The 26,678-nt window shown below is 39.3% G+C and overlaps 1 protein-coding gene across 2 annotated transcripts in view; it reads left to right on the top strand.

Moving 5' to 3' along the window:
- NKAIN3 (sodium/potassium transporting ATPase interacting 3) overlaps positions 1 to 26,678 on the top strand; it is a 383,671-nt gene that overhangs the window by 172,471 nt on the left and 184,522 nt on the right. For both annotated transcript variants that reach the window (XM_075416080.1, XM_075416079.1), the window contains exons 2-3: positions 10,155 to 10,292; positions 19,715 to 19,795. In XM_075416080.1, coding sequence (XP_075272195.1) covers positions 10,155 to 10,292; positions 19,715 to 19,795 — 219 coding nt within the window. The remainder of the gene's footprint in view (positions 1 to 10,154; positions 10,293 to 19,714; positions 19,796 to 26,678) is intronic.

The raw sequence follows: 26,678 nt of genomic DNA, 5'->3' as shown, positions 1-26,678 counted from the left end.
GGCAGACATCTGAACTCCTCCCTGCTGTGGAAACAGGCTCTATGCTGTGGCTCAAATTAGGGGCAACAGGCAGCACGTTGCCTTGGCTTAGTACTTGGTTCTGCCTGAAGAGAGCTGGTGATTAAAGATATACTGCCTCTTTGGAACCACAAAATAAACCCTAACAGAAGATGCACCACCTTGTGGGAAACCTTACATCTCACAAGACCTGACATGAGTCAGTTTGTGCCATTTGATGTTTTGTGTCACAGCTCATATCAAACAATTTGACTCAGTTAAACTTGGACCTTGAATGAGCTATCCAACTTGTCCAGTTCCCTGTGAACTCTGAACATGTGTCTTCCTTAGTCATGGAAGGAGAGCTCCATCTGGTTTAATTTCTGTCTTCTTTTGGAGCCTACATTAAAACCCAAGGGTTTATAGGGCATTATAAGTCTCCTTGATATATTTCATAAGAGTAGAGGGTTGTCCTTTGGGCAGAAGGAGCACACCATTCATCTACTAGAAGCTCTAAATACTATTTTATCTGTTTACCTTACAGGGATTTGAATTCATCTCATGCCTTGAAGTCTGGGTGCCCGTCTCAGCCTCTCTACCTTCACATGCTCACTGCCTGTGTGTTCATGCTGGGGATGGGTTGGGTACTGATCTTGCAGCAAATGTTCCCAGTTTTTTATTTTTCTCTCTTTTTTCTCTTTTTTTTTTTGGCTGGTTACCATAATCATTAGAATCAAGGAGAGATCTAGGGCTGTCACCATCACTGTTATCAAGTGCTGACGTCACCAGTTACCTCATTGCCTTAGCTACTATGCTCTGAGAAATCAAAATAGTAGTAAACATATTAATTCTCACTACTGTCAGTTAGTTAGTAAGTGGTTTACTCCACCATTCCTTAAGCAGCAATTGAGAAAGCCTGTAAAGGTACATAGATTTACTGGATGTGTTCAAATGTGCAAATAAATGAACAACAACAACCTTGCAATTAAGAGAAGTTAGGATTTGAAGATATGAAGGGATATAAAGGTGTGGCAAATAAAAGCTTTCTTTGGGATTAAAGCCACCACATATGTAGTTTCATATAATAACAAAGAAGACAAATTTACATTTGCTTTTTGTTTTTCTTTAGTATCTTTTGACATGGACTTTATCATTCGGAAGAAGATAGAAATCTTTAAAGATCTTTAACCTATAACCATCTCTTACACTGGGTTTTGCTGTATGCATGCTGGCATTTAAATGAAACAACCACAGGAGTCTTAAATGCCATTTTAAGCACGTTCGTTGCAGCTGTTCACAGGCTTGTATAGGTCAACCAGCCAAGGGGCTTGACTTTAGTGTTTTGGGATCAGTTACAGCTTCATTGGAGGGCTGAAATTCAATCTTAAATCACTGTGCTGTAACAAGTTGGCACTACGGGGTTTTATTACAATAGATGGCTTCCTCCCTATCATGGCTACCTATAGACTGTAACTGCAGATTTTTGATGTCAGTTTGGTACAGATGTAGCAGACAGCCTTGGGTATACTGCACTGGCACCCATAGTCTTTGGAGAAGTGGGATCATTTGATGCCACCTTCTGTACCACTGCAGTCAGGTGACCCTGCAGAATAAATATTAACAGACTTTTCCTTCCATGCTGATGAGATTCTTAAATAATTTACTGTTTCCCTTCTGAGCCAGGTCGTGCAGCCTTGATGCAGTCACAACTCCTTTTGACTTCCGCGGGAGTTTTGTCTGAGCCAAAAGTGGAGCCTTGTGCTCAGTTTGGTGAAAGTACACAACACCCTCATACCAAATACATCACTTAAAAGCTTCTTGAACATCACTGGTGTAGCTGCAAGGCTTTCATAGTACACATAATTAGGAAAATATTTTTATTTTAAAAAATTACCTTTGTTTTGTACCTGTCTGATAATGTTGAATAGTGATATTTTAAAAAAAAATCTACTTGTTAAGGTGTGGAGAAAGTGAGCTAAGGAAGAGAAACCTTTCAACATCTTAATAATTACATTTATAGGTTTCTGAGATCTGGCATTTATTAGCTGTCTTTATTATACTATGGACCAAATTTGCAGATGAGATCAACCTCTTTGCCAGTCATTTAGCTGTGGCTAGTTCTGAGACATCAATACAGTGTGTTTGCTTTCAAAAATAATTTAACATATGCTGCTTACTACTTGCCTGTCTTTTTCCTTCTGTAATTATCAAAGAACTACTGGTAAATTATTGATGAGGGACACATTTTTTTTCCCTAGAAAAAATGCTTTGAATTATTTTGCTAAAATATGATGTCTTCTGCTCTACTATGTGCTACCACTACCATTATCCTCCAATGAACTCATTCACTAAAGTGCTTACAAGAATGGTGGAAAGACCATTGTGTAGTTCTGAATATTTTCCATAGGAGCTGCACAGTTGAATAAGAGTAACATCCACTGTTGAAAGGCAACACAGACTCTTAAAAAGAAGGATGCTTTTTTGTTTTGTACCTGCCTTTCTTTTCTTTGTTTCTGTGCTTTGGCCTTCGCTAACCTTGGCTACTACTCTTTTACCGAGCTCTTTCAGCACGTACATTTCTTTTGCATTATATTTTATCCAGTCTGGCAGATACCCAGCTGACAGCCAATTACCTATCTGGCCAACACTGCAAAGGCACTTTTGGTATTAGATCATCGGGGTTTTTTTTTCGTTTGACAATTACTTCTCAGAAAGCTAGCAGTTTCTCTTTTACTCCTTGAAACTGAACTTACTATAAACATTAGTGATTTACTCAGAACCTTCCCTGAAATTCAATAACCTTCATGCCACCTAATCTTACAAATGTATTTAGTGAGCTATTGTAAGGGATTAGCATCTTAAAATCACATGAAAACTAGTATTTCACCTAGACAAGTGAGTTCAGGTCATTAAAAACCTAATGGAATCTCCTCTGTGGTCAGATGATAGCTTTAACCATCACCAAAAGTATAAAAAAGTTATTAAAGTCAAATTTTAACAGTTCTTTTTAACACAGGCTACACTCATCTTTGGTTATGAAGCCTCTGATGAAAGGTGGTAAGTCACAGACAAGGAGGCTGTAACCTTTAGCTGAGGGACAATAGCTTCCAAAATAGCATTCTTCAGCAAGAGCGATCATCTAACACCACCCTTCCACTTCAAATTTAAATATTCTCCCCTCCATTACAAACCTGGCATTTCTCTCATGTTAAATCTTATGTTCCTTCTTACTGAAGTCAAGCCTGTCAGTAAAATTCTGAAGTTACAGTGAGAGTATAAGATATGTATAAAAGTGTTTTATGCTTTACCAGTCAGTCCTTGATGCAACTATATTTTTTTTAAGCTGCTTCTTTTTTCACCTGTTAGGTTTTAGCATTTGGTAAGTCACTATTTTACTTTCCAGTGCTGGGGTTTTATCCAGACTAGTTTGGTAGCTTTTTGATATCTTTTCCCCTTAAATTAGAAAGTATGTATTCCCCAAAATAATGCAAAAGAATGATGTGAACATTGTGCATTTGCCCCAGGGTTTTACAAAAATGTTTACTCAGTGGAATGTCTGTCAACAAAAAGGAAATACATGCCAAAGAGCACTGGAATATGAAGACAGGGTTGAAGTCAAATGTGGCTAGTGCTAAGAATGACCTTGATCCAAGGACTTCTCTATTCCAGTCAAGTACCCAGGCTACAGGGTGGTGTAAGCAGCTCCACTGCTCCTCTCCATTGCTGCCTTGGCATTGCCCTTTTCCTTGTGCTGGTGTGTAGCTTTTCAGGGGTGCACAGCAATCTGGGCAAAAAAGAAGGGAGGAAGGGAAGGAGAGAAGGAAGGATGGAGAGACAATGGGATGGGATGGGATGGGATGGCATGGGGTGGGAGCAAAGGATGGATTGAGAGGGAAAGATAAATGCACTGCTGAGGTGTCCTGGGGCTTCAGAACAGAGGGCACTTCAAGCTCCAGGTGGAGTTTCCTGGAGCAGGCTTGGGAACTGGTTCAGTTCTTACAGTTGCATCTACCAAACTGGACCAAACTGCCTATAATTCAATGCAGCATGCTGGATGTGGAAACTAGGGGTAATGGTAGAAAGAGAAATAGTGCTCAGAGATTCCTCATGTCCAGGAAACTGTTTCTGAAGTCACAGGTAAAATTTATGGCAATAAGATGATGAAGCAGAGAGTTTTGGGGAACAGTAGTTAGTGTGGGTGATGAGCTGTTCCCTGGCACTTCTCCTGTGATAATTATTAGCAGCATCAGCCAGCTCCGAGTCTTACATGCGTAATTCAAATGTTTCAGATAATTCCTAACTTGAACTTAGAATATGAATGCTCTGGACTGTAATTTTTTGTATTCACCTTTTTTTGTATACTATTTTCATATTTTGAAAGCTGAGGAAACTGTGCCTTTGAAAAGGCATAATGATTTGTGTCATTTTTTCCTAGTTTTTATAATTGTTTTTATTTCAAAAAAAGATTTCAGAGCTATATAGTTTTAGAGCTCTGCAGTTGTTAAGTATTTAATTTTGTGATTGCCGTTAAGATTTCCTGAATATAAGTTTGTAAGGTATAGAATGGATACTTTTTTTTTTATAATTTCTAGGGATTGTCTTCAATGACAAATTGAAGCAGCTTTTTAATGTCAAACACAGAGCAGATTATAATTTCCCAGTTTTATAAACTCAGTAATTTATAGGGTATCAAATTTGCAGATATTTCTGTATATCATTAACCTTTTATTTTTATATTAGGCGGTTTTATATTTTTATTTTTAGATCAAGCCATTTTTAAGTCTTTTCTTGTGTAGAGTGATCTGTTACCTATGAAACCTCTTTTTCTTGTTCCAGTGACTCTTTCTGTTATGAATATAGACCTGTGTATTAATCTCAAACTAATGTGTCCTTCATAGAGGCTTTTCTATTAAAATATAAGACTGTTATCCATGAGGTTCCTGACAGAAGAGGAAATTGAGTTTTTACACTCATTTTGAAAAGCTGACTTCCTGACTCTGCTGTTGTGGCTCATCACTCAGCTTCTGATACGTATTTTGAAGTATAATAGGACCTGAGCGTTTAGAGGAGGGGTTTACTCCATAGAGGATATTTGTCGGACCCTGCTCTCAAAAATATTTTTTGATCTCTCTATTGGCTAGGAACGTCTTGGTGGTTTCTTTCTATGGATCCTATGCTGCATTGCTGATACTGCTGATATTTTTTACTACTTCACATAAGCGCATATGAGGCTTTGAGGCTACAACTGCCCTATTTCATCTGTTCAGAATGTTCCAAATGTGCTGCATATCTGGCTGATCTGTCTAGGTGGAGAAGCTCAAAATTCAAATATTCAGCTCACCTTAACAAAAAAATGCTTGGGCATGGCCAGAAGAGAAAGTTCAGCCTGTGCGACTTTATTGCAGCTCAGTCTTGCAGTTTAGTACCTTCTCCTTGCGCTCTGCAGAAAGAGGGACACAGGGAATGTTTGATAAACTTGGTGAAAAAAAGAGGTAAAAGAACAAGACAAATGTGTCACATATTCATTAAGTGATCTGGTACAGTCCCACTAGAGCATTTTACTGCTAGTTCTAGTCTCCTGAGTTGTGCACTTTACATTACAAGATTGTCGGTGCTGATGATGACTAAATAACAAAGCTCTCCCCTGGCGGCAGTAATAAGAAATATTATGTCTCCTTTTCCAAGTGTTGTTATGATAAGAAAATGTTATTTCCTATTATCTTTGATAGATTTTTATAAGTTCTTATGAAAATTTTTCACACAACTGGAAACAGATTTCACTAAAAACAGACCCCCAACTTTTAATAATTTGCAAAAACTGAAACCCTCCTGTTTTATTTGCAATAAAAATAGAAAGAATATAATATATTATAATAGAATACAAAGAATAGTGTATATTGCTCATGGTATAAAGAAACCAGAACTTACTCTGTTTCTGCTGCCATTGTCACAAATTATTATTTTTTTAACTTCTATCTATCTGTGCTGTTGTAAGAATATTGTCTAATTTAGAAGAGAGTATTAATTTGAGCAGGATAGGCATGCCTCCTACCTCTTTCTTTTCTCTAGATTTTTCTCCCCCACTAATATATTCTGTGGGCTTTAGGGATGAGACAAATTACTCGGTGTTGGTGACAACACCAAAATAAATGAGACTTAGCTGCACAGGAAAGTCTCACTGCATAGCCTGCCGGTGAAAGCACTTGTTAGTGGGGAAGGAATGGTGCTGTATGTTTGGCGTCCTGCTCCCAGGACTCTTTTGGTGGTTTACATGCTGTCACAGTATATAAAAATAAGGAAAGAGCCCTGCAGGCAAGAAATACAATCCTGGATAAGTGCCATAAGCAGTAGGCTGTAGACTCATGTTTCTGCTTGTGCTCTCTGTTTCACTCACTAAATACAGATTTTTATGTTTTGGCTGGTGACACAGCTTCAAGGAGAAGCTCTCCCCCTTGGTATCCTAGTGGATAGGAGGTGGGAGGAGGGGAATGGACACCTTGGTAGGCAGCAGGAGAGGAAATGGAACCTTATTTCTCTTTGTTTCACAGAATCACTGAATTATAGAATGCTTTGGGTTGGAAGGGACATTTAGAGGTCATCCAGCCCAACCCCCCTGCAATGAGAAGGGACAGCTTCCACTAGATCAGGTTGCTCATAGCCCCGTCCAACCTGGCCTTGAATGTTTCCAGGGATGGGGCCTCCACTGCCTCTCTGGGCAACCTGTTCCAGTGTTTCACCACCCTCATGGTAAAAAATTTCTTCCTTATATCCAGTCTAAATCTACCCTCCCTTATTTTAAAATCATTGCTCCTTGTTCTGTCACAACCGGCCTTGCTAAAAATATTTTCCCCATCCTTCCTACAGGCCTCCTTCAGGTACTGAAAGGCCGCAATAAGGTCGCCCCGGACCCTTCTCTTCTCCAGGCTGAACAACCCCAACTCTCTCAGCCTTTCCTCATAGGAGTAGTGATCCAGCCCTCAGATCATTTTTGTGGCCTCCTCTGGACCCACTCCAACAGGTCCCTGTCCTTCTTGTGCTGGGGGCTCCAGACCTGGATGCAGGACTCCAGGTAGGGTCTCACCAGAGCAGAGCGGAGGGGCAGAATCACCTCCCTCGACCTGCTGGCCATGCTGCTTTTGATGCAGCCCAGGATATTGTTGGCCCTCTGGGTTGTGAGTGCACACTGGTGGCTCATGTCGAGCTTTTCATCCACCAGTACCCCCAAGTCCTTCTCGGCAGGGCTGCTCTCAATCCCTTCATCTCCCAGCCTGTATTGATACCGGGGGTTGCCCCGAACCAGGTGCAGGACCCTGCACTTGTCCTTGTTGAACGTCATGAGCTTCACATGGACCCACCTCTCCAGCTTGTCCAGGTCCCTCTGGATGGCATTCGGTCCTTCTGGTGTGTCAACTGCACCACTCAGCTTGGTGTCATCTGCAAACTTGCTGAGGGTGCACTTGATCTCTGTCTGTGTCATTGATGAAGATATTAACCAGCACTGGTCCTAGTATGGACCCCTGAGGGAAACCTCTTGTCACTGGCGTCCACTTGGACATCGAGCCATTGACCGCTACCCTCTGGCTGCGACCTTCCAACCAATTCCTTAGCCACCAAACAGTCCACCCATCAAATCCGTATCTCCTCAATTTAGAGAGAAGCATGCTGTGGGGGACCGCGTTGAAGGCTTTACAGCAATCCAGATAGATCACACCCATTGCTTGTCCCTTGTCCCCTGATGCAGTAACTAGTTCAGTGGTTGTCTGTGAATTGTTTAGGTGCCTTGCTGACCCTGGAAGATCTCAACTTGTGATGGTGGGAATGAAACAGGCTCTGGCTCCGGTCATGGACGTCATAAATGTCTTACTGTGTGATACAGGACAGGAGTCTTGGTACATTGTCACTCATACCATAAACTGCGAGTTCTACTTGTGCCAAAGAGTTTTTGAAACTCTACCATCTCACACGTGGGACATGGGGCACTCTTGTACTCTACTGTGTGATGTATCCTATGTTTTAGGGAAGCTTCAGCCAGGGGTATTCCCAAATGTGAGGTCACCTGAATCGCCTGAGGGAGCGCAGTAGAGAGTGGTTGAAAAAGCAAGTGATTCTGAGGTGTCCCAACTAGGCCATTATTGTGATGCTCATGAAACTACTACAATGTGAAGATGTTACAGGAATGACATCAGGGTCACTATTGTTGTGAACCAGTTAGGACGCCCACATACTTCCAGGAAGGTGACAACTGCACCGTTAGGTACTGAAGTTCCATCTGAGGTCCACGAAAATATGTAATTTTCTGGATTTGGTCATTAATTTCTGTAATTCTTTTCCAAATCTAGGGAAGAAAACTAATTATTGATCCCGATGGTATAGGACAATGAATTAAAAGAAGAAAGGAGGAGTGTGCAAAAGCAAAGTAGATAGCTAACGCCACATGAGCCAACAGTTTCATTCACATGGGAGTGCTGCTCTCTCTGAGATTCTCCCTTACCTACAGAATGAAAAGAATAAGATCATTTCTGTTAAGATAGGAATGTCTTACACTTCCAAGAGGATAATATCATTTTAATATTGTCTGTTGTGTGACAATTTTTCATTTATATATAGTGGGGCAGATGTTTAGCTGATAAAAGTGAATGCAGCTTCACTGATTGCAGAGGAGCTGCACTGAGTTGATGATTTGTTCATTTAGTTGTTTAGATTTATCATATTTATTAACCTCCGCATAGAGAATGTGGTTTTCTTGACTCATATAAGGGATGATTTTTGTACAGAAAAGATGGATTCTACTCTCAGTGACACCTAGCCCTGTCTTGTAGGTGAGGATTGAGTCTGGCCATTATGTGTAAAATGAGAAGTTTTATGTGAAATACCTACAGATGATAATACTTTGGTTAGTATTCATAGGGCCATGCTTACTCCATCTGTCTCAGTTATAAATATTTTAAGTGCGTATTTCAGTAAATTTTAGGGTTGGTAACAATGTAGTAAAATCAAGTAGATGTGTAATAAATTCTGGCAAGCACAGAAACTCAACTGTTTCTCAGTAGGATTCTGTTTAGCTGCTCAAAAATGTCTTGCTATGGATAGAAAAATATTGAACCAAGTTTAAAATTCAACAAGTGTGCTACTGAGAAAGTTGATTTTAATATCTTTAGAACAAGAGTGGATTGTAAAAAATGAGTAGAAAATGTGCTCTTTTTTTTTTCTTTTTTGCTTAACATTCAGAAATGCAGGATTACCCAGGAACTACATGCTGATGCAAAGATGAAGGTTTATGCTTCTTGGCTTCCTCCATTTCCACCCCCAACTAAATCCACCCCTGAAATGCCTTGAGGACAGCAGAAGAGAGCCATTAGGCTGCCACCATGTCTTTCTGATTTGCACTTGCCCAAAGTAACCTAGCAGCTTCTGGCAGAGGGCAGATAGCTCATTCAGCTGTTGGTTTTGAAGCAGCTTAGTCCAAAGCCTTCCCACGTTTTCCACAGCCTTTCAGCCCATGAGCCTGCCTCTGTGCTTCAGGCAGTGAGGAGGTCCCAGCAATCTTCCTTAGCTCCTGCATCAGGGAATTCCTGGGAAGGTACCCAATAGCCACATTTGTGTCTCCTGACAGCCTGCTCTGTCCCTTTTGGCCCAAATCTCTCTCCTTTAGGAACAGATTGAGGAACTTGCAGTCAAGTCTAGTTAAGACTAAATGTAAGAAAACAAAGACATGGGGAAGGGAGGGAGCATGATGGTACTTCAGTAACAATAGCAAGATTCGCATGGCTTTGCTCAGTCTAGGTGAGCCTCTGTTCAAGACAAATTTTGTATTTAAATAAAAATTGCCAAGCCTTAGAGTTTAGAGCATACAAGAATATAATAAAACTTGTCTGTGTTTGGTTTGTAGAGCTATTTTTGTATTATGTGGAGTTTTACAAGTATTTTCTTAAAGTTTTTTCCAAGTGTTTTTTGATTAGGAGAACTGTATGCTGACCAGTAGCTATCTTCAGATACCAGTGTACAGGTAATGCTGACAAAGGCTACACCAGGAACCGTAGTTTTAGAAGTTTGCCATACTTCTATCTGGTGAAGCCTGGTGCAAATAAAAAAATGTCAACTGTCCTGTCTCACCCATAATTAAAAAGTGGATGTTCTGTTTATGTGTTTTCTTACAGCTGGCAGCATTAGAGAGACAGATCTTTGACTTCCTTGGTTTCCAGTGGGCTCCTATCCTTGGCAATTTCCTACAAATAATAGTTGTCATTTTGGGTTTGTTTGGAACCATCCAGTTTAGGCCTCGTTATATAGTCGTGGTAAGTCTCATTTATTATCTATTATTTTTTACAATTCATTTTAAAACCTGTCACGTTATAAAGCAAAATTTTATTGGCTTCAGAACACCAGCTGGTATTTCTGTAGAAACTTTAGAGATCTCCATGTCTTTTTGTGAATTTAAGACTACGGAGTGGCATTTCTGAGATTTTGGATGCTATCAATCAAGAATGGGTAACCTAGAGAAAGTGCTACCAAAAGTATGACTGTGTTACAAGGTCTTAGTAAGATTCTTCAAAGAATGAGATACCTAGGTGGGTCATGGGAACATCTACAATTAGACTATGCATAAGTAAACAAAATAAATACAAATTGTTGTTCTCTTTGCAAGAGACAAGCAGAATCAATGACCATTTAAAAAAAATTTGTAATGGTCAGGTTATATTTAGCTACATCTTCCTCTCACACAGGAAGAAGCAAAGATTGTAGAAATTCCTTTGGTCCTCTGACCCAAGGGTTCCAAAGAAATCTCCTTCTCACTTACATCTAACTTTGCCCAGACCTGTATTTGCAGCCTTGACCCTAAATTGTTGTAGATTGTCTCTGATGCTTGTAACTTGAAGCTCCACAGATTTTTTTCCCATGTTCTCAACATAGCCAGGAACAAAAAAACTTTCAAAGCTGTGAAGGAAACTGCCAACAGAAAATATCCCTTTTCCTCCCCCACAGTCTCTCCTGGATGGATGAATATTAAGTCTTTACCTGGCAGCATCGGTATTTAGAACATTTCAGTTGTGTTGCCAGTAATGGATCTTAAGAGGCTAAAGTTTTGGGGTTTTTTCCTCACAAAAGACTGAAATAAATGTCTACTGGGGAAAACTAATTAAACAAATACTTAAAAATCTTCATCTTTTCTAGGCAAGCCTGGAATCCTGTAGTTCTTTGTCATGTCTTAAAAGAACAAGTGAACAAAAATTGCACCCAGGGTTCCTTATACTCACATTAGTTAAGCTTCACAAGCAGACTATAAGTAATTGAAAATGGATTGATGTAAATAATAACACTTTCATCTATTACCTGTGGTTGGAGAACTGGGCAGCAATGTATATACTTCCATATATTGATGATGACTCACCTTTCTGCTTCATGTTTTCCATTTTATACGTAAGACACTGGAAGCAAGCAAGGGTAAGCATCTGTGAAATTACATAGAAAATCTGAGTCTGAAGTGCAACACCACAAAATCTCTTGCCCCTCAGGTTCAGCATGGCTGTTCAGTGGTGGAAGCTCTGCCTTAGTTTTCAAATGAAACACAACAGATGTTGACTGTTTCTATATCTTTTCAGATGTAAATGAACATTTTAGACTATACTAAAGTTGTTTTAAAGTAGAGGTAGAAAACTTGTAATTTAAGGAAGAAACACCTCAACAACACACTTTATCCTCAGATTTAACTGAATTTAATTCTGATTTAACTTTAAGCATGTATTTAAGAACTCAAGTTATAGTAGGTGCAAATACTCACTACTTGGGAAGATCAAGATGTTAGAGCACCTTCTATCCTTACTAACGTAAGGTTCCTAGTGAAGTAGGAGTAGACTGAGCCAAATCCAGAAGTCCGAAGAGTGAAAGTACATAAATTGTCTGGAATCAACCTCTCAGCTCAGCACCAGCAGAAGAGGGTGGCATGCATGCCTCCCTATTCTCACTGTTCTTCTCCCTGCCTGGAAACTTCTCCAAACACTCTCCACCAATTCTGGCAGCAGTAAGCCAGTTCCACTCCTAAGTTGTCAGAAACCAACCTAGCAGAAAATGGAGAAGCTTTTGCTAGATTGGTGAGCTGAATCCAGTCTGTGAGGTTCCCAATGGGTGCCAGGGCCAGCACAATGTGGGGATTGGGACTGCGTAGTCATGAACAGCAGTGCGGAGGTGAGGGGGAAAGGAGGAGATGCAAGATTTCCCTTGTTGCTAGCTACAAACTTGTCAGTTCAGCCTCTTGTCTAGCTTCACCCTCAGACTGAATTCAGTGAATACCTCAAGGCAGTGTAAGCAATAATCCTCCATTTGCTCAGCTGCTGCCTCAGTCCCTGTGCAGTTCCTTTGCTTGCACCAGCACCAGTGTCAGTTCAGCCACTTGGTAGACTACCAAACCAAAACATATCCAGCTGAGAAGCAACTGTTCTCTTTTCTGGTGTAACTTGACTGTAGGTCAGCTCTCTGACCTGTTTCACTTATTCCAGCAGAAGGGAGAAGATGTGAGAGGGGAAATGGGAACAAGCAACCAGAGGAAGGGGTAAAGTGCATGGATTCTTTCTGCAGCAGTGCGGGGTTACACCAGCTTTAAGTGCTTGCTGAGCTATAGTCTGAGGATCTTCCAGCTATATTTAACACATGCTCCCCAGAAGCTTTGCCAGCTGTCCTCAGAAGCCCTAGAGGAGTCAATGGTCCGGGCAGCAAAGACCCCTACCAGTTCCAGCTCCGGGCTGTCTTCACTAAGAAAAAGGGAGTCCAAAGGCACCTCTCCCAAGGAAGGACATAGACTGCCTCCCTGCTTCTGAAACCCTTTATAAGCACAGTCCAACCCTTACAGCAGTAAATTTTTACTGCTGGCTTCAAATAAGAAGTCTGTTTAATGCATATCTTCATTAGGGTCCTGAATTACAGTGTTCAACACAATGCAGAGAGATTCCTACCCTGGCTCTGAGTAGTGAATTGGGCTCCGTGTTTACAGAGAACCTTCATGGGCTTCCAAGTCCATACCTTCACCTTCAGCCACATTTAAGCTCGTGGATATGGTGGTTGGTGTCCCACATTAGAGTGAGAATTAGGCACTGTGGCTTTGGCAAAAGAAATGTATTGAGTCATGCTTTTATGTACTCTGATTGACAAAGCTTCTGGTTTAGATTAAGCTAAATCCAGTTTAACTGGAAAAGTAACTAAATACTTCAAGAAAAGTATATGTAGTATCCATTGTATTTTCCTTAAGACTTCCCTGGAAATCAGCTTTGCTAGTGCAGATGATCCTGTTGGAATATAAAAAATTGAAGTAAAGAGAAAATCAAGTCGATACAACAGCTTACGTCTGTAAACTGTCTGCACAAAATTGACCTGGCATAAGTGGGTGCAAATTGTCCCCATGTTATTCTGTCATACTCTGGTAGGGATCTTGACTTAAGCTGCCCAGCTCTAGGGTCCTTGGTTTGATCTCAAGAAAAAGTCTGTAATCTGTCTTCTGTGCCATGAAAGCTGTGCCTGAAGGTTTTCCTGACAAGAGAAATTATGCAGAAGCATTCACTTTGCCATCCTATGCTGCATATGTTGTGTTCTCCCACTCAAAATTTAGCATATTGCAGGAATGGGAAAGTAAGTAAATAAATGTGTTACATGTAGGGCCATGGCTTGAAGCACATGCATACTGCAGTCAAATATGAGACTAGTTTTGCAGACACAACTGAGCAGGCTTTTGGTGCAGGTACCTAAAGCCAAGGAGCTCAGTGAGGGCTGCAATAGAAGCTGGACAAAGACAAAAGCAGTTCGATGCTTCTAATGCTTCCACTGTCATTGCACCTGGGCTACCTAGTTTAATACTAGCATTTAATGACTACATAAGCAGCAGTCATTTCTTCAACAGCAGCATAAGCACAGCCATTGCAGATTATAAGTCCAAATAAGGAAATGAGTTTTACTTCAAAATCTGAGTGATATAGAATTTGGTCTGAGAGCCTTCTACCAAAGAAAATGCCCTATCCTCTAAAAGCTGCCACGTGAGACATGAAGCATCTCTGTCAAATGCAATTGTCATTCCAAGTAGATAAAGGTAGTGGCTCATGTTCTCTATCTACGGTCCTTCAGATACAGGACTATAAGGAAGGTGATTGTGAAATAAATCTGGAATTTCACTTGCTCATAGGTAAAATTCTGAGTCCTCAGAGCTTAGGGGAGAGAGAGAGAGAGAGAGAGGGGGAGCAACTGCATTAACTCCAGATGTCCTAATTAGTTGAAATACAATAATTACTTCTAATAGTTTTTGTGTTAATTAGTAATTTACATCCATTTTTGTGAACAATTTGTCCTGGCACTAAGTGGATGTGCTATTTTCAGCGCTTGAATATATTGTGGCTTAATTAAATCAGTGCAAAATTCCCAGGGGATGTAAAAGTACAGAGCTGATTCCTAATTTTCCCATATTAGTTCATTTAAAACTTACACAAACATTTGCAAAGGAGAAAAAAAACAGCTAAATTTTAGTTCTAACGATGATGTAACACAACTGTCATGCAGCTCTGGTGCTCTACTGTGATCCGTTTCCCTGTGCATGCTTTTCCATTCTTGATAGAGCTTGGTATCACAAACAAGATTTTCAGGATGTTTAAATTGTTTAAAGATGATGACAGGACACTTGTGAAAGTTGGGTTCTTTTTCTGCTCTCCTGCTTCTAATATGGGACTTCAAAAGCCTTCTGAATGATGAGTCATATAGCTAAGATTGCACAAACTTGGCCCAAAGCTGAACATAAATTTATTAATGAACAGTGAGAGATGAAAATAATAGACTTAAATAGGGGGAATATAAGGTGGAAATCTCTGCTTTCTTGCTTTAATTTATTTCATTAAATAATATGACATATAGGTAGTGTGTACACTTGAGAAGCCAGGAGGCAGTTTCTTAAAGAAAAAAAAAAGCAGAAGAAAAGCTATATAGGATACTTCACGCAGTATTCAAGCAGATGCTGTACAAACACTCTTGCAGTTTCAAAACACGTGCGAGATATTTAGGCATCCAAAATTACTCCTTGAATATCCTTCCTGGTAAGTCCCGAGTTGTTGCTGTGCCATGATATTGATCTATGCCACTTTCCTTGTCATCTTTCACAAATATGACTAAGTAGGTCTCTGTAAGTATCGATGCCTCAGAGGCACAGCCAGGTATTACAGGAAGATGATCTGATGACTCAGTATTTGCTGCCTTTCCCTTGAAGTATCCCTGAGCCAACATTCATCTCCCCTAATGCCAAGACACTGTCAGATTAAATATACACTTGAGATAGTTTATTCATTAAAGCTAAATTTATCCCCCAATCCTTGTAATAGGCAAAACTTAGGAATTTCCCTTTTCTTTCTTAAGTTTCAGTTTAAGAAGCCATCTTTCACATTTTTCCTTAACTCTTTATTTTTGTGGCATTGTGTCCATCTAATAACAATTACTTAACTCTAGAAGTGGTTGTATTTCACTGGTATATGACAGGTATCTCTGCATCAGTTTCAAGATGACCTGTAGAGTCAAATGAGGTACAGAAATATCACTATAGTAGAGAGAGGCTGGCATTAAGAAAGGGGATCTGAAAGGAACCTCCTGGGCTAGAAAATAATTTAATAGACATTTAACCTGCAAGATTTAGGGAGTACTCTCTCCACACAATTTATAAGGTTTAACAGGTTGCCCAGAGAGGTGGTAGATGTCCCATCCCTGGAAACGTTCAAAGTCAGCTTGGACGGGGGTCTGAGCAAGCTGATCTAGTTGAAGATGTCCCTGGGCATTGCAGGGTTTGGGGCTAGATGACCTTTAAAGGTCCCTTCCAATGCAAATCGTTCTGTGAATCTTTGATTCTGTAAGACTCCAAATGCTTCCTCGCATCACACAGTATACAATCCTCAGTGTAAAGGACCAAAACCAAGAAAGTATACAGCGCGTCATGGGGAGAAATCAGCAAAGGTTAGCACCAGTGTCCTGGGTCCTGCAAGCAGAAGGAGTCTTTTAGGCGAAAACCTCCAAGTGATTTTTAAGTAGTGCATCATATGGACTATAAAATAAAAAAAACCCAACACTATCTCTTCTTATTGATTTACTCTGTGTGGAAAATTCCTGCTTCATGCCAGATGCAGTGAGGGTTGTGATGCTGAGCATGAGACCAGCAGAGCTGGGGGTGCTGAATGTGGCTGGCCAAAGAATCACTGGCTGTGGAGGGGTAAGAGTGGGCAGGCACAGCAGGACTATGGGGGTGGTGTTCAGGACATGAGATAGGAGAGGATGAGTGGCAGATCAGGTCATGAAACACGTTAGATGAGGTGCCTTGGGAGGGAGATGGACCCTGAGGTTCACTGTGAACCTGATGCTTCAGGCCCTAACCACTCCTCCGTTAATGAATGTCCGCCAGTGTGCATGACACCTTCCCCTGCCTCTTGTCCCTTTGTGCAAAGGACAACAACCCATGGCTGCAGGCAGTTTCTCTGCTAACTCAGAGGAGAGGTGTTCATAATGGATCTAAAAGTTAAGCCTCACATAGCAACCCAAGGAGGAGTTAATACGATGTCACATAATGGAATATTGTTAAATAATATTTTTTTTAAAACCTTGAAGGCATATAGATATAAATTTACACACATAATGTTCAGAAAATGTTGTAAATTTTTCCAGGAAGAAACACTCAGGAATTCAGAAAAGCTGTTATTAAAGCCCTCCTGTGCAATATTAGTGTGATCCTTTTGTGTATTTGCAGTTTTGAACTGCAGGGATGCATACCTATTTTTTTATAGGGGCACTTCAGTTGCAACAGAAAGTACAGACATCTGGGGGGTTTCTGGTAGCTATAGAATAGAAACTTGATTTGTAGAAAACAGAAGACATGGGAAGAATGAGGCATGTAACAGCAAGAATACAGAATTGCTTTTGTTGTGAAGGTGGTACTGGGTGGCTGAATTTATCTCTGCTCTCAACTACGGAAACCTTTTTTCACACAAAGCGAGTCACTTAAACCAAACTCCTCAGGTGCTTTGTTTTCCGCTTGCATCCTGGGTTTTTGTCTTGAGACCTTGTGGTCTGATTTGCACGAGTGCTGAGTGCTCAGCCACTGGGAGCTGAACACTGAGCTTAGAGTCCTGTATAACCCCAAGTGTTCTGAAAATTGAAGCCTTAAGCATCTCAAGTTGGATGCCTGTAATGTATGAATACTTCTGAATGTAATCTCTGCATGTATCAGAACATAATTTGCATTCTGAGAGCTGTATCATTCCCTTATAACATGAAATAAATTAGTTAATGTTTGTGCAGCTCTCAGATGTTGCAGCGATGAGCATCATAGAAAACAGCATGAGGAAATTAATATTCTGTCCTCAGAACAGGGTCTGAGCAACAAAGAGAAATGAAGTATTGAGTTAGCTACTCATAAAATATACTGAGTATGGTAGGGTCTTTTAAAATAAAAATATACCTATGATGATATAATTAATGTTTGCATTGTATTGCACATCCACAAAAGAGAAAAATAAGATGGAGTGTATTACCAGAATCCTGACATTTCTTTGTTTTGCTGACTTGCTTTTGCGGTGTTAAAACTTCTAACGTAGTCTTCCTTAAGTACCTACAATGCTATACAAGTTAAAAATCTGTTACTTCCATAACCAAAAGATGTGTTTTGAAATGTGGATAATAACTTTCTTACTTTTAAAAATTATGGAGTACTAATTACTTAAATAGGTAATTATTATGGTCTTAAAGAAAATGGAGCCTAAATTTATGTTTCTGCAGTTCAGTGAGAGTGTAGGAAGAGCCTCTCCATACCCAGCAGCTGGGTTTCAAGGTGCACATCTGCTTTGCAGCGGCATTTCCCTATCAGTAATCCTCGCGGTGGATAAGGGAGTGAACAGATTCTGACTGTGTAAAACAGCCTGGGGTGGCCTGGGAAAGCACGTTCGGACAGTTTTTACCTGCATGGTTCAGAGCTGACATTGGTGCCCATGGGACAGGATGAGGCCATTCACAGATTTGGCTTAGCCTGGCAGATCAAGTAGGTTTCTTGTTGCGATGACAGATTTCATTCATGGACAAATAAAAAAATCTTTCTTAAAAAACAGGATTTTCCTGAATATTCTGAAATCTGCTTTTTATGAGCAGCTGGGCTTGTATTAAGTGTTCATTAATTTTGAACACTGTGCACCTGATGTTCTGAGGACATACGTTGGAAAATCAGGAGTTTATGATGAGTTACTACAAAGTCAGCAGATGTGATAAGCTTGGTGTTATTTTATAATAACCCAGCCTTCCGTTGCCACACTGCTGTTCTCTGTAAGCCAGAGGAAACAGGCCAAGAGCATTACTCTCATTTTGTTTATTAATGATCTACTACTTGTGTCACAGCCATCTCCAAACAGCCCAAGTACTTCCTAAGAAATTAATTTAAAGCAGCTAACCTGTGGTGTACAGAAATGACTGTGTGCATGTGGAGGTAATCAAAGTGGGGAAAAATTCAATCCTCTTCACCTGAAGCTTTCATTATACATGATAGGGAAGGGAAGGAAGAGGGGAGCACAGCCCAAAACTGCCCAAGAAAGCCAAGCTGACTGCACCTGTGCAATGGAAGTGGGATCCAGCGGATAGTAGTTAGCCTGTTGAGCTATACTGAGTATATTGAAGCAAAACAATAGCGTATTAGCCTCACCTGATCACAGCTAATTAGACTTGCAAAGGCACTTTTTTTCACCGCTGTGAAGGTTCTAAGCACATAAATGTAAAGTGGCAGTAATGGTGCTCATTGCATTTTTCAGGTGGGTGTAATTCCTATATGGCTGAGCGTGCCCTTAGCCAGTCAGACAGAAATGCTCTGGAGGTGTGCTGCTCGGAGAGTTGACTGGGCATGGTTCACTGACATATCTAGGTAAACAGGGCATCTCTAAGGAAATGGTGCAAGTCAATTATGTTGACAGTTAAAGTGCAAAGGATGATTTAAGGTAGACAGATTAATCTCGCATTCATGCTGTGGGTGGAGTAGGAGTTCAGGCTTGCACTAGGGTAGCATATTGGAGAACCCAGAAGAGATATGGATATGTTCACCTGTTAAGGGTGCGTTGTAAGATCAGGTTCATGGCCACAAGGGCTGAAGAAGCAGTAAGCTATTTTTAATGTAATTAAAATACCTTTTACTGAAAGATATTTAATAGATCAGATTTACCCTTTATCTGTTTTTGTTTTTAGTTAAAAAAATCCAAATTATCAGATCAACAGATATTCTGAGTTATTTGGTGGTGTGTTTTTCTTGTGTCATTCTTCATAATATTTAAATATTAATTTAATAATATTTGCTTATTTGAATTATTGTGCTATTTTAGAATCTCCTTTAACAGGGCTAAATCATGATTTATGAATGATTCATAGTTACCCCAAAACCAATGTCTAAGTCAGCATTTTGGACTTAATTGGTATCAATAGGATAGTGTAAAACTGTAAAGAATAAATCTGCTTTATTGGCATGTATTTAGAGCAGCAACAAATATTGGATTTGTAATTTCCTATGATTCTTAGGGGGCTTCTGTAGGGAGAACTCCTTTTCTGAACTCTGTGCTTGGCTGCTCCCAGAAGAACAATGCTTATTGATATCAGGCTTTTTGTTATTGATCTGCTCAGTATAAAGTCCTTTCATCTTCACAGTTTATTTTTCTGTCTTTTTGCTTTCATCTGGCTTTGTGCTTAGTACACGGTGTGGACTGCCCTGTGGGTCACCTGGAACGTTTTCATTATCTGCTTCTATTTGGAAGTAGGCGGACTTTCTAAGGTAGGTCACTTACCCTTCTTCAGGTTTATGGGAGGGTGTTTTAACAGCAGAACTCTCAGATTTTAGAAGGCTGGAACCATAGAGGAATAATATGGTTGTCTGAACATATAATTTGATCTTCGGAGTTCACCGCCAATGAGAACTCCAGTGTTTGAGCTTGTGTCTGATAGTACATAGTCATAGATTTGAAGTACATCAATGCCATGAGTCTGAATTATAGTTGTCTTTTGAAGTGCTGTCAGGGTGTGTGTGGGGGGGATGTTTTCAGTGGTAAATTTGAGGTTCTTTTTGATTGATGAAAAACAGACAATATCATTTTGGTTTCATTTTTAAGCGTGTGTGAAAAATGTATCTGAATTTGAGACTACTTTGAAAGCAGCTGAAGAAAATTGCTACAAAGGTTAATGTTATAACTTGTTGAGCAGATTGGTCTCATGGCAAGAATGTTAAGTCTTTATGAAAAAGAACAAATATCAAAGGATGACTCTTTTCATGTCTGTATAAAACTTTCCTTTACAAGGCACTCAGTGCTTTAGGTCACTGATTCCTTATTCAAACCTCTGATGGGAGCAGAAGTGTTTACTGGAAGTATTATGGTACATGTTGCATTTGTACAAAGTAGCACTTATGTCAGCATAGGTTATATTTCACATTTTATCTACAATCAGTTCCGTGCAACATCTGCTGGTTTTTATCCTCCTGTTGAATGTCCTGTTGGGCATAGATGATACTGATCTTTGTTTACCACATTCATACTTCAGTGATTCCAGGCACAGTATGCTCATGGCACAAGCAGATCCTGGTAGTATTAGTAGAATAAATGTCCGCATTATTGGTTGTAGGTTTAGTTACATGAACTACTTCACTGTTAATTCGTGTAATGCTTTTAGAGAACTGTGAACTCCACTCGGTTCAGATGGAAACATTTGTGAGCTGCATGCTTTTTTGGGTTCAGCATTAAAACTCCTAGCTTTTGGCTGACAACAAACAGAAAACTGGTGAAACTGACTTAAGAAGTAAAGTTTCATTTACTTGGTAAAAATTCCATTAAAATTAAAGCTTTCAGTGATAGAATCTTTTGATGATAAATTTTCATAATGAAAAGCTATGTTAGTTTGTTTTCTCCAAATGTGATGTAGTTCACTAGAAGTCATAGGCTTGATGAGGAAATCAGTGCACTTCGTAGGTGATCAAAATAAATGATCATATTGGTATGTTCTGACTTAAAAATCTATAAGATGAACAGAAGAACAACATATGGAAGTGATGAACGCCCAAAGTAATTGTTCATTTTCATTATACATAGTTTGTACTTTTCAATCAGTTGGGTGATGACTGTTTTTATAGTGACTATTGGATTTTTATAGATAACCAGTAGTTTTATCTAAGTGTCTAGGGACTGAAGCAAAACTTTTAGTCTGATCCCTGAGTTTGTGAAAATTTTAGTTGTCTTTCTATTGATTACACTAAGGATATGGTCAGAATCCTTTGCAAGGGAATATAAACCATAAGGTATGAATTGAAATCGCATATCTTCCAGTTTCAACACTGTGTTTTTCTTTTAGGTCTTTTTACTCAAGGTCTATGAAAAATCACAATGCACAGAAATAGGAGCACAAATATTACTCAGCGTTGAGAAAAATCCCTTTTGTTGTTATGTACTTCAGCTGATCTCTGAATTTTGGTGGAATTTTTATCTTATAGTTTATAATTACAACATCTGAGAAGTAGTTTCTCACGAAGGTGGTAGACACAAAATGATCTCCATGAAAGTTAACTGCTCTTGTACCAGTTACATCAAAGGCACCAGTAACAGGACCAAGCTAGTAATGACAGAATCAAGAATTATGTTCAATAAACCATGGAATTTGGGGTACATTTAATGCTGTTTCTGAATATTATGCTGGAGATGAAGTGGTCATCAAGAGACGGAAGTCTTTTTACACCATGTGCATATAATCCTGGGTATTTACAAGTTGATGGGCATTTGACACTGCCTTAATTAGGACCCACATTTTACCCAACATGCTAGCTTAAAAATTTCATCATTGCTTTCCATGCATATATTCCTGTGTTGTCTGGTGTGATAGAAATGTACTGCTAGCAAGGTACATTAGTGCGGTTGGCAAATCAAATGCCATCAGATGCCTTTCAAGCATGTTTATTTTCTCAGCATTGAAATCTTGGCAAGGAATGTTCACCTTCTTTCTGCTATTATTCTGTTTTTTCCATTAGAAAAGGTTTTGTTTCTGAAATGAATGTCGGTTGGTTATAATTTTTAACTTCTGTTGACATACTGTCAGGGAAAATCGTGATGCTGTCTAACTGCTCACTGATTTCTGTTTGTTTGCTTTTAAGTGCTATCATGTTTGTATTTGCTCTGACCAGAATTAGTCAGCTGTTGCTTGGAGTCCTGTGAATTTATTAGGTCTTTGGTCATGAATACCGTCATAAAATATAACTTGGCGCAATAATAAACGGTAACTTTACTTCAGTATTTTCACACAGAGTACGCATACAATGTGGACAGGCTTTTCAAATGTCCTAACAGAAACCCCCCACAGCTGAAATTTTGCTCAGATCTTATTCTTGCAGTGGAAAGGAAGATCTTTGCATAGTCGCTGTTTGAATTCTGCCAAGAGGTGACACTGCAGTTAATGGGAAATTTGAATGAGAATAAGAAGGACATAGGTAATTTATGCCTGCTCTTTGCTGTGAGAGTTTGAAGGAAGCATTTTTTCTTCAGTTATAATACATAATGTTCAGAATCTCCTGATTCTATTTTTTTTTTTTTTGAAGGACCAGCTTGATATTTAAAATTTGTGGATCTAGTACACAAAAATCTTTTAACTTTTCCTGATAAGGAATGATGAACACTGCCACATACCTTCCCAGTATCAAACATGATGTATGTGACTTGATCGTTTCCATTCTTTCAGAAAAGCAGGATGTTTTTTCACAAAAGTGACATGGAAAACCTGTACATTTTTAGTTGAAAACACATTTCATGTTTTAAAATCATTTGTCAAAAAAACAGGCAATTTCATACATACATAAATTCCCACCAAAGTTTGTTTTTAATAATCTGGAGGGCCAAACTTGTACACCTGAGGGGAGGAAGCTGGTGGGGAGGGGTAAACTGGGAACAGAATGACTGTATGTATGGCTGTAGGCTTGTCATCAAGGAATTCACTTGGGGCTCAGTCCCTGCTCCTATTAATATCATATTATTTTATATAAAGAGGGAAAACTTCACAGAAGAGCTTTCTGTGAAAACACCCCCTAATAACTACAGTATGGTAATTATGGGCCATCTCCTGAGAAGAGGATGGTATGGATTCAAGTTGTCTTGGGTGTGAAAGGGAAGTAAACCTGGGTCTCCCGCAGCTGGGTCTTGTAAATAGAAAGCTAAAGAGTAAAGGTTTCCCCTTTACCTTATAAACAGTGTGTAAGTGAAGCTCCTCTGTCACTTATGTTACAGATGTGCAAATAAAATTTTAATGCTTTTTCAGGACTAAAGAAATTGTATTTGATCAGAAATAAAATAAAAATACCTATCTAACTCATTTGTTCTGTTAACTTGGGTTTTTAAATTCTTATTTAATTCTGATTTTAGCAGTGAAAAAACTGCCCATGTGAAAAATGAAATTTGATGGTATTTTTTGTTTACTACTTTTATGAAATTGAAAGCAAACTTTTTTATTGTTAACCACTCTGTATGAAAGACAAAAAGCTGCTATTATAACATGACCTTTTAATCCTTCGCTGCAGGATGACAGATTGCTGCATCAATACATGAGCTCATTAGTTGCTTGGATCTTACACTGTGTCTTGAAATGAAAATGTGTTCTAATTGCCACTTTCGAGAGTATGGACAATTTAAAACATACAGACTTAAACACACATCTCAAGGAATAAGAGGCAAAAAAAATTTCTCTAGAGAACATTTGAAAATAAATAGTCATTGTATCTTACCTGGTATAATAATGGAAGATGTTATTTTGAAGTTTTGTGTGTTCTTAAATAGGGGCAAGAAAACTTCTAACTTGTATAAGCCAGCTCTCCATCTCCAGCAATACTTTCTTTTATATACTTCTTACTTTACAGAGAAGACCTCATTTATTTAATGTGCACTGTTAGTATTTCTATTATTTAAATTCCTCCAGTATTTGAGATACAGTATGAAAATAGCTGTGTTTCTTTGCATTTATCATTTGCTGTGCCAACTGATACTCTTTGATAGACCATTGTCTACTGTTTGTTTTATTGTGACATTTGTTGGCATGTGTTAATGCCTCCATTCAGCAAATGTGTACCAGTATTCTAGTACCGCGTACTTCTTTCCTGTTGCTTGCTAGACCTTACCTGAGCAGCTGCGCAATGTTGATGAGCTCTTTTCTTTTTCTGTGGCGTCCCTGCTTGTTTTGCCCAGTTTTTCTGTGGCATGCTTCTTGAGCACAAACTTTGTTTCATTCAGCATTAATTTTAAGTTTAGCTCTTGAGGTTGATCTCTCTGTCAACAGACTCTTATTGCTTTTATCCAAGGATTTGCATGACAAACACTCATATATTCAACAGGAAACTCCTTTTATGCTTACTTATACTTCTATAAGCTTATGTTTATTATCTGGTCCTCAGTTTTAGATATTGAATGTAGGTGAATGTGAACTCTAGTGTGTCTGTGACACTAGCTTCATTAACCTTTCCCCTGAAGCCAAAGGAAATTTTGCTTATGTTAATTAATAAAACAATCTTTTTGCACATTTTTTTTTCTAATAATATTTACTTCTATCAACGGAAGTTCAAAGTTTGTAGAGCTCCCAGCCAACTTTATTAAACTGGAGAGAGAACTATAGGCTAAATCTTTATATGGATCTGTAGTCGGAGTATAGAATTATAACTCTGTTAAAATTAATGATTTGTTCCATCCAAGGACAACATGGACTAATAGATTACTTAGTAAAGTGCTGTGGGAATGGAATGCTATTGCTCTTTTCTAAACAAAATACTGTGCATCAGAGTGTGGGCTAATCATGTGGACTTTATCCTGGCTACTTCTGGAATCCAATTTATTTCATCTGGTGCATGCCAGTCAATTCTTAATTGTCGTACAATTATATCTAATAATCTCAAATGGGGTAAGTTAAGCCCAAAACCAATGCTATTTTGTAATTAATACAGATGTAAAGGTATATCGTGGGGCTTGTGTCTTTTTTTTTTTTCATGTGAAAGGAGAGCATAAGCATTGCTTGAATTTAGGCTAACAATATGAAGGAAAAAGTGATTCTCTTTCCAAATTGTGCTGATGTAAGAAAGAAAATAGAGACAATTATTTTGGTGTACTTAACATCATAATTAGCTCTACAGAATAGCCCACTCCAAAAAGCTGGTGGATGAATATGGCAGCATCCATAAAACCTATATGGAAAATCCGCAGGTGGAGGGTAAAGGACTTCCTTAGTCTAAGCAGAAGACTGAGGGTAGGGCATAGTACATCTACTCACATGTAAGCAGTTCTTATGTGGAGGAAAGTGGTCAGGTTTTTTCATATCCACTGGGAAGGAGGGCATGAAGTAATTTGCTGAGCATGTGGCAAAGAAGATTTGGTTGGAGGTCAGGAGAAGCTTTGTAATAAGGGCACTGAATGGGATCTAAAGCTGTTACAAAGCCTCGTTGCTGGATATTTTGAAGAATGAGGTAAAGGAATATTGATGTGGGGTGATCTAGGTAACTCTTCTGCCCCACTATTTGTAATCTATAGAAATAAGCCCCTGTCAAGATAAAAATCCAACTTAGTATCTGTAGGTGGTTTAGAGCAGGAGTGTTAAAAATGAAAAAGTGAGTAAAAGCTGAAGACTCAAAGCCTCGTCTTTGATCAAGTCAGAGACTTGTTGACTTCAGCAGGAGCAGCATTCTAGCTGAAGAGCTGGGAGCGTCTCTGGCTTTTTCCCCCAGCAGGTGTGTAGGGACACAGAAAATGGGGGACCCCACTGGAGGCTCTGACGTGGCCGATGGCAGTTCTTGAGTGTGCGCAGGTGGGGTTTTGGTGTTCAACTCTCCGACACCAAGTGGGAGGCTATGCTGTCATTGCTGTTCACTCCTGACAGGGATTAGGCATCTGTCACAGACAAGACTTATGTGCTGTCTGTTCTATTGATGGATTTTTTAATTGAACACAAATCTTTGCCTTCCACAGCAACACATACTTCAATGACAACAATGTGAGAGTGAGAATAGTGTATTTCTTTGCTGCTGGACATGGTGCATACATTCATGTCCAACTCGGATGAGAATTTCTTTCCACACATCTCTGATTCATATCAGTTCCTTTCGGTGAGCATCTCTTGGGCCTTGGGAGACTGCATACCCATTGCCTTCTTATTCTCCCCACTGCTGCATGTCCATTTGCTTCAGGCTTCAGCTGATGCCATCAGCTGCTACTAGCTGTGATATGCACAATAACGGATCAGGCTAGAGCATTGGATGCAGCTGTAGGCATGCTGCAATTTCTAGACACTACAAATGACTGGGTTTCTGGCAGTAGGTAAATATAATTTCTTCCTACTGTGTGCACTAATAAAATTCACCTTGCAGAAATTAAACCTCATGAAAAGATTGGTTTAGTTTCTTTGAGGTTTGGACCCTCTCACCTCCTCCCCCTACCCCAGCGTTATCGTTCTAAAAGGATTTAAAGAATTGCTGCTTTGAAAGTAATGTTCCAGAATCTGCTCTGACATGGGAAAAGGAGGAATGCTAATTAAACACCATTTAAGTAAATAGAATTAAACTAATACAGAGGCAAAGAAAAACAGACCCAATATAAGTTTTGATGCTTGTGTCGTGATCCATTTAATTCCCTTGGTTTTCATTCTTTCTTTGAACC

Source organism: Opisthocomus hoazin, chromosome 3 (assembly GCF_030867145.1).
Source record: "Opisthocomus hoazin isolate bOpiHoa1 chromosome 3, bOpiHoa1.hap1, whole genome shotgun sequence".
Classification (NCBI taxonomy): Eukaryota; Metazoa; Chordata; class Aves; order Opisthocomiformes; family Opisthocomidae; genus Opisthocomus; species Opisthocomus hoazin.
The sequence above is the reverse complement of the archived record's forward strand: the minus strand, read 5'-3'. Positions and strand labels throughout refer to the sequence as shown.